Below are 11,024 nucleotides of genomic sequence, written 5' to 3' on the forward strand. Positions count from 1 at the left end.
GTATTGTTGTTTATCCACATTTTTTGAATGAGAAAACTTAAGTTTAGAAAAGATAGGTCACACAGCTAATTAAAAGCAGTACAACGGTAATTCCAATTCCATAGCTGATACCGAGACTTTAACAACATAATGTAAAATTCCAACACAATATAACTCTCTTTAATAGAAAATAGTTATAAGTAGCTCCATTTTGTTAAGTCAAAAAGGAACCAAATAGACAATCAGGCAAGCTTGGCAACTCCAAGTCATCACGATAGAATAATTTACTTTTGCTAGTAAAAAATGCTTTTTAATGCATGCTATTCAAAGTAGTAATTTGCTCAAACTGCATTAAGGAATAAATTCCTTTCACTTAAAAACATGCATTTGGGTTCTCTTTTTTTTGCATGTCAGAATTAACAAATAATGCTAGCAACCTAAAATAAATGCATAACTAAGGGTTATATAGTATTGTGAATAACACGTACACACCTTAGCATTATAAAATGAGCACTTTTAGTAATATATAAGTATCAGCTCCTATGAACAATTATGTTGTTAATTTAGAGTTTTTGGCATTATTCTAATTTACCCAAGTAATGTTAAATCTCAAGTCTGCAAATAATGTCAAAAAACAACATTCAAACTTTGCCTGCCCTGTAACTTATGTAATGAATTCCACCCATTAATGTAAAACTTTTAACTAATAGCACTGGTTTATATATGTAACAAGTTCTCTGGAAAACAGAAACTAGAATTTCAAAATTATACAGTTAACAAATTAAAAACCCCCTGCCAATATGAATACAAAATACTCACTGTCTAATGGAGAGAAAATAGTTCTTCAAGAATTTCACAAATACACTATATTACACCATCAAGCTTGAAATTTTAATTATAAGTTAACTCTGGAATCTAAAATTTGCCCCTGAAGCACAAATTTGATTATCACGTGAATTGTTAAAATGAAAATTTGGTTATTACTCATAATTTAAGAAAGTCTCCCACACTATGGCAAATCCATTCCTTCAACCAACTTCTCATGAGGTCTCAGAACTCTATAAAAAATTTAGCAAATCGTACTGGCCAGTGTGTTCAGTGGTTAGAGCAGCAGCCCGAGAACCAAATGGCCAAGGTGTGATTCCTATTTGATTCCTAGTCCAGGGCACGTACCTGGGTTGCAGATTCAATCCTGGGTCTGATTAGGGCACGTGCAGGAGGCAACCAGTCCATGTGTGTCTCTCATATCTTTTCCCCGCCTCCCCCAGGACCCCTCCATCCCTCTCTCCCCAAAAATCACCGAGAAAAAATATCCTCAGGTGAGGATTATCAACAAAAAACACAAAGAAAAAAAATTATAGCAAATTACTTAAACCATTCTCCAGATCCAGTATATTCTCCGAGGCTTTTTGTATTTGCAATGCTGATTCTGTACACTCGCCAACCTAGTGAACTCTAAATCATCCTTTCAAACCCAGTTCAAATACCACTTCCCTAAAATCAACACATTAACTCTCTCAAACAAGACTGCTCTAATCTAGCATATATATCCACAGCATGCACCTTAAAAATTAAACGTGAAGAATTATTCAGTGCACCTATAATAATGCATGGCACATAGTTAACATTTATTGGACTGTTCAAGGAAATCTGACTGAACATGAAAATCATAACTAATCAATTTCTAAGAAAAAAACTACTATCTAAAACTTGGCAAAACTAAAAAACAAACTCTCAATGGTTTTATGAGTCTATGCAAAGTTTTAGTTTGTTTTTCTTTATAATTTTCCACTGAAAGAGACAGACCCCAATTCCACTGGATCCGGAAAACATTTTTAGACTCTAAATGAAAAATATTCCCTCCTACCTACAGCTCTCATAAAATTTATTACAAATTATTAGATCCACCAAAATATTTTCAGCAGTTTTAAGACAAGAAGTATGTCTTAATCATCTTTCTTTTTCCCCTTTAGAATTTACTCCTATTTCGGTAGAAAGCATTAAGTAACTGTTTATAAAAGAATCAAACATGCAAAACTTGATCCCCTCTCGGAGCCTTCTATTTTTTCTGTCTGGAAAACAATCACCCAGATTTTTGCATGGTTTTCTCCTTTTTAGGTTTCTGCTCAAATGTAATCTCCAGAGAGGTCTTCCCTCATTACCCTACTTAAAATAGTCTCATCCTTCAGCCCTAATCAACTGTTATACTCTTATCTGCTTTACTTTTTTCATCACAATTATCACTATCTAAAATTGTTTATTTAGTTGTTTGCATGCTTATGTTATATCTCCCCCTCTAAGATATTTAGCTCCATGAAGGCAGACTTGTCTTATTCACCATCATATATACCCAGCACAACCACAATGCCTACAAGAGAATAAACAAATTATTAAAGGATTTAGTTGGAAACAGCTAGAATTCTAACATCCAACCAGTAGAACCTAAAATTTAAATTCAATTTGTATACAAATGCTACTAAAAACAATTCTATGAATTTTGTATCTGCAGAAAAAACAACTCTTTTTTAAAAACACAGATTTTATGTTGGAAGTGACCTTAGAGATCAAGTCCATTGGTTTTCAAACTATGCTTTAAAATACCCTAAGAGCAGTCAGAGGTCAAATTCCCTGAAGCACTGGACCATAATTGTTTTATATATGTATACACATCTATTTTAGAATGTGTGATTTACACACATACAGAACAAAAAAAGTGTATTATATAGTCATGTGTGGCTTAACAAGAGGATACATTATAAGAAATGCCTCATTAGGCTATTATCTTTGTGAGTTTACTTACACAAACCTGGATGGTATAGTCTACTATAAACCTAGGCTATATGGCATATAGTCTACTGCTCCTAGCCTACGAACCTGTATAGCACGTTACTGTACAAAACAATGCAACATTAAATCAAGCACAAGAGAAAATGATGCAATGAAAAGATGCAATAAACATGAGACTATTGCTGGCATAACATGGCACACTATTTTAGAGCAAAAAGTAGAAAGAATAACTCTAAAATAATGATAAAAAGTATAATATAGTAAATACACACACCACTAACACAGTTATTATTAAGTATTATGTACTGTACATACAGGGGTGGGCAAAAATAGGTTCATGTAGTTGAGTACATGAAAAAGTTTATTCTTGTATTTATTGTTATATTATTTTCCATACGAACAACTGTAAACCTACTGTTGCTCACTGCTGTAGTTGTATGTGCTATACTTTTATATGATTACCAGCATCACCATGTGAGGTAATGCGCTGTGCTACGAATTTAGGATTTGTGTGGGAATTTTTCAGTTTCATTATAATCTTATGGGACCATTGCTACATATGCAGTCCATCATTGACCAAAATGACATAATGCAGCCCATGACTGCACATCAAATTTACTAAACAATTTGAAAACTGCTCTCTCTCCTGCCAGGTTAAATAGTTTTGCTATAGACCTCAAATAAAGTTTGGCCTGACATGTCTACGAATCTATAATTTCTCATAAATGTGTATAGGTTAGAAAGGTTACAACTCAATTTTTCTAATCTAAAACCAGAGATGCTCACACATAAAATTATAAAAACTCCACTCCTGAAGCACTATGTGCACTAAATCAAGGCAAACCTCAAGGCATATCTACTCAGTACATAATCGACCTGCAAAATAATTGGGCAATAAGTAAATTTAGAAAATGTGGCATGAGTGTGATTACCTATTGTCATTACAACAGAATTATTACTTAAAGTTTTGGTGTTTCTTAATAAATGTTTATATCTTTGAGTATAGGAAGAGCTGATGTATTATGCCAGAAAGTCAAGCTTTAAACAAAAATTTCCTACTACTCCTCTTTCAAACTCCTGTTATTACTTTAATTATTCTGAATCTGCAAGATGATCAATTAAAACAAAAACAAACGTTCTACTTAGAGTAGCATTAAGTGAAAAAGGTATTAGATGCTAAGTCCAGTCTAAGGATAAAATAGCCTCCTTCATTCCCAATTATGAATTTTCACAGTAATCAAGAGAGCTTGATTATCTTACCTTTATGTTTATGTTAAAACTTAACCTTATTTTTTGCCCTGGTCAGACTGGCTCAGTGGTTAGAGTATCAGCCTATGTAACAGAGGTCTTGGGTTCAATTCCTGGTCAAGGGCACGTACCTGGGTTACAGGTTCAATACAGGCCCCAGTCAACCAACTGATGTCTCTATCTCACATCTGTATTTCTTTCTCTCACTTTCCTCTCTCCCTCCCCCCACCCACAACTCCCCCCCTCTCTTCCACTCTCTAAAAATCAGTGGAAAAAACATCCTCAGGTGAGGATGAACAACACAAAACAAAAATAATAATTTAGCCTTATTTTAAAAATAAACATCAAAATGACAACCATATAAAATTGAGATGAAGTGAAGTATTTCGCAAGCTGTAAATCGTTTTTAAAATATTAAGTACTAAAATTAAGCCAAAAGGAATCAGGTACTTTGAATGGCATGGTAAACTTATGGAATATTATTTGACCAATCTATAAAAAAATTTTACAAACCAAAATTAAATACAAAATTGTATGTAGAAGTATTATAATTTACAATGTAAAAAGTAACACAAGTACACACTCCTGCCAGATGACAGAAAACCAAATGTTCCTCTCCCAAATACAGTGTATTACATAATCAGTCATTACATTTTTGTCCAGATGCTAAAACAAAATGCAGTTATATTTCAACATCCAAATATACAAATTAAAAAACTGTATATCAATTTGTTTGGGGGAAATAAAAAAGCAGATCTCCTCATTGCTACCTAAATTGCCAGGACACATAATTTTCTCTTGCTTATTTTATCATTACTTGGCAAAGTAAAATTTTACTAAGTGTGCATTCTTATCTACTCTCACATCAGGAAAGATACTTCAATTCAGCAAAAACAGAGAAAGGACTGGTGTCCTGAGCAATGAATCGAGTTCTCTTTTAAAAACTCTTGCCCTGGCCGGTGGCTCCATTGGTTGAGCGTCATCCCGTATACCAAAAGGTTGTGGGTTCAATTTCCAGTCAGGACACAATAACTAGGTTGCAGGTTCAATCCCTAGTTGGGGCGCATGTGTAAGGCAACTGATCATTGTTTCTTTCTCTAAGACAAATAAATAAAAATGATAATAATCATAAATACCCTCTCTATCTTTAGTAGTTTTTAGTCATTATAAAGCCTCTGAAAAACATGTAAGCAAATAAAACAAAAGGCATGATTTCTAAAATCTAAGTTAAATGTTAGCATCTCCTCTATATACAACTGGGAGTCATTACCCTGTTTTGATTTCTACATTTAAAGAAAAAGGGGGGGGGGAGGGGTTACAAAACTGGCGTATAATCTCTTATTCAAACCCTTAAAGGCCAGATTTTTCTCGAACTGCAATTTTTAAGATTTTAGAAAGTTAAAATAGCATATATATTATATAAGAACACAGTTAAGCAATGGTAAATACATATTACCATGTAACTATAAATACAAAATATCTCCTTCAACCAATGACCTTAGTGACCTTAGCCATACAAAATACAGTAAGATATATAGATCTAAACACTCTGCCAAAAGCACTTTATTACTAACATCCTTCCCTCAGTCCTGCACTCACTCTACATACATTTCTCTAAGAAGCTGGTTATCTGTTTTCCATCGATAATTGAGAAACAAAACTATAAGGACTCAAAGAAGTGAAGGAATGCAGGATGGCCTTCTCTCATTCCCTTCCAACCTGTCTGATTTGTAGTCTGGGAACCAGAGCACTCTGACAGTATTGAGTGTCCAATTACAATCTGGCACCTGTTCTGTTTATTGCATATTTATTGATACCTACTAAGTACTGTGCACTAGAGAAAAATTCTAGAAATGTAAAGATAAATAGGACAAAGTACTACCTCTTAGGTGCTCACAGTCCAGTGAAGGTTACAGTGGATAATGGGGTTGGACAGTAAATTACAATACAGCATGACATGTTCAATAAAAGCAGTATGGGGGTCAGCTAAATTTTCATTAAGAAAGCGACACCAATACTTTAAACAATAAAAAAAAAATTCATATGAAAGTATAAAAAAAAGAAAGTGACACCAGAGTAGAGTTTTGAAGAATAAGAAGTCTGTAAACAACAGAGAAGTGATAGTAAAAATATCCCTCCCCCATACACACCTAAATACATTCACCTGAAAGAAAAATAAAAGAGAGGGGCACTTTCAGAGTAAGTGGCAAACATATCCAATAGCTAGTCTATTATATAAACAGACTTGGATCCTGAGTCTAAGAATATATAACATATTAAAGTGTATTCAGAGAAGGGAAATTTTCTTTTCCCTCCTGGATAATTCATTTTGCATTTCCATATTATATAAGTTATGGGTCTTACCAAAAAAAAATAACATTAGAAATCACTTTATTAGTTCCAAATGAAGCATACCCCCAAGTGATACCTGAAAATTTGCATCTATATTTCAAAGAACAAGCTGTTAGAAATTATTTTTCCAGGTCATCCTTATAGACAAAGTAAATAAATGAACAAACCATATCAGCATGGCTTGTCATAAGAAAGGAGTCTTTAAAGTTTAAAAAAAGGAAGCCAAGTTAAAAAAAAAACACACCGAAGTAACAAGAAAAAGTATATATACTATTAAAATTGAGAAAAAGGTTCAATGAACAAAACCAAGGTAATAAATAATAAAATAACTCTAAAAACTTAAAATCCTAATGTCTGTTCTATTTCTTTTCAAAGACAGACTTTCTACAAGAGATCAATTTTAGTATATAGCTCTTTTTAAAATATCTAGTCAAAGCCACACTGAAATTCATTTAAGTATCACAGGTAGAACTCATCCTTAGTAAGGACAGTCACCTGTATAATCAACCAGAATGACTCCTATCATAGTACTGGATCCCTTGACATCAATATTGTATATAATTCTATTCAAACATTACAGTGTAACTCAGAGTGACTCTGCCTGTAAAACGGCCCTACCTGATACCTTGGTTTCTTTTGCTTCTTTGTATTACAAAATCCACTAGAAGTCTATGTAACAAATAAAATCTTATTTAGTAGTATCTTCTCCTAAGACTGTATCACTATTTGCATAAGTTTTCTTCACATGCTTATTTAAGCAAGCACATAGAAAGTTTGTTTTTATGTAATCATAATTGAATGAACTTTCTACACTGAAAAATTTTAAGACAAAGAGCAAAAAAATTGTTAACTTCCTTACTAGTCTATTACACTCATTATTTCATATGCCTACATGAAGCAAACCTACCTTTTCTTTATTTTTCTATAGTATCAGAAAATGTTATTAAGCATATTTGTCACTAAAAAGGGAAATACTATAACTCCCCAAGGATTGTGAAAAAAATCTGTAAGTTTTCCCCCCCAAATACAAGTACTTTTAACATCAATATCTACTGAAGAGATAAAAACCAAAACTGGGTTAGAAGCACTTCTAGAGAAATCTACTCATAAATCTAAAGTACTTATTTACTTTTGAATAAACAGAATTTTCAGGTTATCGCTAACTGTAAAGTATCTCTCAAAAATAATAAAGGAAATTAAATATCCAAAGTTCTAAAGTATAAACATAGGTAATTAGTTCTCTTTGGCAGAACTAGTTTTATTTTATCTTCAAGATCAAGTGCTTTTCAAATGAAAGGGATATGTCACTCATATGTATAAATTTTGCCCTTGTTTTTCCACCACATAAGTTTACTTTAAAACTAAAGTATTATAGAAACTGAAAATGTTTTAAAGGTTGTATTTGTTGCTTGGTTAAATATGCAGACAATTCTCATTCCCCAAGAGTTATATTGGGCTACAGATAGCTCTACATAGTATACTTAGAAAAAAAGGTTTCTGCCAACAAATGATACCTACATTAATTCATTTTTATTGATACAGCATTAATTAGGATGCAAAAAAAAAAATGAAAGTTTCTCCGCTCCTTTCTAATACACGAAGTATTCATAGAAGTCACTGCAATTCAAGCCCTCAGGGAAAAAAAGATAGAAAATGAACTTTTTAAAATTAAATGAGGATCTTAAGAAGTCAAGAAAGAAGTGCAGAAGTTTTGCCTTTTTTACAGTGAATTTTTCCTTCTGATTTAGTATTACAAAAGAACTACAAACTAAGGAGTTGTTCAACATACAAAGCTTACTAAAGCTCTTGGTGCATTTAGAAGTATTTCAATAAAAAGAGCTCAGAAGGTAGACATCTAACCATTTTAAATATAACATTTAACAGTTCAGTCCACTGTGATTCTTAACCCTTTAAATCTAGAGAAGTCATCGTCCATAACTGCAAAATAAATGTGTTCATTGACATTTGGAAACAAATGTGGTCAAACAACAGGAAGTGTTCCCTAATAACTAAACATAAACAGGGTATGTAAATACGTAAATATTTCCAAATTTCTATACCCGCCCCCCCACTTCCACTTACGTTGTTTCAAAGGACAAACCAAAAGTTGCACTTATTCCAGAAGTCTAGAAATTCCTAATATCAAGCATGACAGAAAATGTGTTCAACTATGAACTAAATTCATGTTCGGCCTCCCTCATGAACAGATTTTAACTCAATACCGTCTACCATTCCACCAAGACTCTAAGGGTTCATATCAGTGTATATTTCCTTATACTTATTAGAAACTGTTCTGAAGATTAAGAAAGGAGTTTTATGACCAAGAGCTTTATGAAAATAGGGGGGCGGCGGGGGGGGGGGGGAGGGGGGGAGGAAAGTGTTGCATTCGGCCTTCTGGATGTTGAAGACATCTCCTAGGATTCAAAGGAAGTTGATGTTTAGGTTCCTTTGGAGAGTGTGGTACCCGTATGTAAGACTTTTATGGAGGTAACACCGTACCCACAAGGGCCCGGAATAAATGCAAATTCTAAAGCCTTGGCAATGCTTTTCCTAAAGGAAACTTCAACTTGCATTCAAAAACGATCGCCAGTCACCAAGAGTCACAGGGCTTCTCTCCCAGACGGACAACACAGCCCCGACGAAGAACGAGGAAGGCCTCTTTCAACGCCACTCATTTCTTCCGTAAAACTTTTAAGTTAGACCGAAGCCAGCAAAAGGTGGCGAGGCCCCGACGGAAGTAGGAAACCCCGGGCTAGCAACTTCACAGGCAGAAACGTCTCGGGTTCCTCCGCCACCACAGGACTGCCCGGGCTCAGTCTCTACCACACCGCGGGAGCTTCAGCCTCCGGGTGCGGCGGCAGGGGAAGCATCACAGCTGCACTCTCCCTTCCATCACCCAGATCCTTCGGTATCCCAGAGCCTGGAGGCTCCGAGACCCGTTAGTCAGTCCAACAGCACCCATCTTTTTTTACACACACACACACACACACACACACACACACACACACAAAGTTGCAGGTGATGTGCGTGTACTGAGAGAATGTGAACAGCACGGGGCCGCGGCAGCTTTGGGGAAGACGGCAGCGCCGTCTAAAGCGGGCCCGGGCTCCTCGGCCGCCGCCGCTGCTGCCTTCTCTCCTTCCCCAGGAAGCAGCGCGGCGCAGGCTCCTCGCGCTGGCGGGAGCCCGTGAGAGCGGAGTGTGAGGAAAACCCCAGCGCCCACCGAGGGGACCGGGCCTACGACCCAGAGCTGCTGCTGCTGCTGCTGCTGCTACTGCAACGACCCAAGTACCGCGACGCTTTACGTCCCATCCACCACCCTCCCTATACACACCCCCTCCCTCTTTCCCTCCCTCCACCGCCGCCACCCCCCCTCCCCGCCCGCTCTGCTCTCCCTCTCTCGATTGGAGCCGAGACAAAAGCAACGGGAAGCGGCGGGCCGGGACGCTGCCCGCGGACCCCAGGCGCGACCGGCCCGGCCCCGAGGCATTCCCCCGCCTTGCGGGGGCCCCGAATCCGCCGCCCCAGCCGCGCGCCCCGCTGCCAGACTTCCGAAAATTTGCCAAAAACTCACCGCATGAATTTTCTTGTCCCGCGGATCCAAGATGGCGACGTATCCACCGCGGAGGCTGCTGGGAGCAAGACCTTTACCCTCTGACCCCCACCGTGACCCCCGTCGTTCCGGCTTCCCTTAGGCGGCGGCGGAAGGTGGGAGAGGCTATAGCCGACCGGACAAGGTTGGGGGTGGGCTGACCGCTTCCCGCGCGTTGGACAGGGGTGGGGAGAGGCGCCTCACTCCGTCATCTCTCGGCCCGCAGCCTCCACCCACGTCTCCCTCCGACTCCCCGGGAGGCTCGCAGCTTCTCCGCGGCCGTTATAGCGAGCGGAGCCGGAGGCCGCTACAGTTCCCCTGGGGCGGGCTGGTTCACTTCGGGCACGGGCCCTGGGTGCGAGGTGGGCCGCGGGGTCCCGGGCCGGGGAGTGGTGAGGTGGCGTGGGTCCGCCCTCCCGGGGCCGGGGAGCGTGTTTGTGTTTGTGTACGTGTGGGACACCCCGCCCCACGTCCTCCTGGAACGCCCCCTCGCCCCGGCACCTGATGCCTATGGATCACGGCCCCGCTTTCCTCCCTCAGCCCCGCGTCCTCCGGTGCCTTGGCACGCACTCCAGGGACCCGCAGCGCCTCACATCGCCTCCTGAGAAGTGAGTGTCCCTCGGCCGAGTCCACCGGTATTTTCTCCTCACCACCCTTCCTTCCTTCCTTTTTTTTTTTTTTTTTAAACTTGGTGGGAGGGAACATATTGGGGAGTAGGTTTTTAAAGCACTTTTGGGGGAACTCGCGCAGGCTGTTAAGACTTGTAGCATTTTCTCTCGCCGAGAATGACCGGCTGGGCTATCAGCAGGGCTGTTTGAAAGGATGGTGACTTTGGTGGAAACTTCAGGAGAATAAAAAGTCTCTGCTTTCCAGAAAAATAATTGTCACTCAGAGTGAAATTAAATTTGTTTTCTTTGAAGTAATAAATCTGTTCCTTTTTATATTGATAAACTCTCCCCTTTTTGTTACTACTGGACATTTCGGACTCAAAAAGACCCTCTACACGTGTGTTTTGGGGCTGTGTAAATTGTTATTTCTATTTGAGTTATAGAACTTATTAATGTAA

At 38.4% G+C, this 11,024-nt stretch overlaps 1 protein-coding gene across 9 annotated transcripts in view; it reads right to left on the reverse strand.

Moving 5' to 3' along the window:
- The window catches only part of CNOT2 (CCR4-NOT transcription complex subunit 2), a 120,833-nt gene extending 110,723 nt beyond the window's left edge, over nucleotides 1-10,110 (reverse strand). For 6 of the 9 annotated variants that reach the window (XM_054718847.1, XM_054718851.1, XM_054718846.1 and 3 more), the window contains exon 1: nucleotides 9,941-10,110. In XM_054718847.1, the coding sequence (XP_054574822.1) occupies nucleotides 9,941-9,945 (5 nt within the window). In that variant the 5' untranslated portion in view covers nucleotides 9,946-10,110. The remainder of the gene's footprint in view (nucleotides 1-9,940) is intronic. The other 3 variants (XM_054718853.1, XM_054718848.1, XM_054718849.1) reach the window with 3 other exon arrangements.
- Nucleotides 10,111-11,024: the final 914 nt, after the last annotated feature.

The sequence above is a fragment of the Eptesicus fuscus genome, chromosome 7 (assembly GCF_027574615.1).
Source record: "Eptesicus fuscus isolate TK198812 chromosome 7, DD_ASM_mEF_20220401, whole genome shotgun sequence".
NCBI lineage: Eukaryota > Metazoa > Chordata > Mammalia > Chiroptera > Vespertilionidae > Eptesicus > Eptesicus fuscus.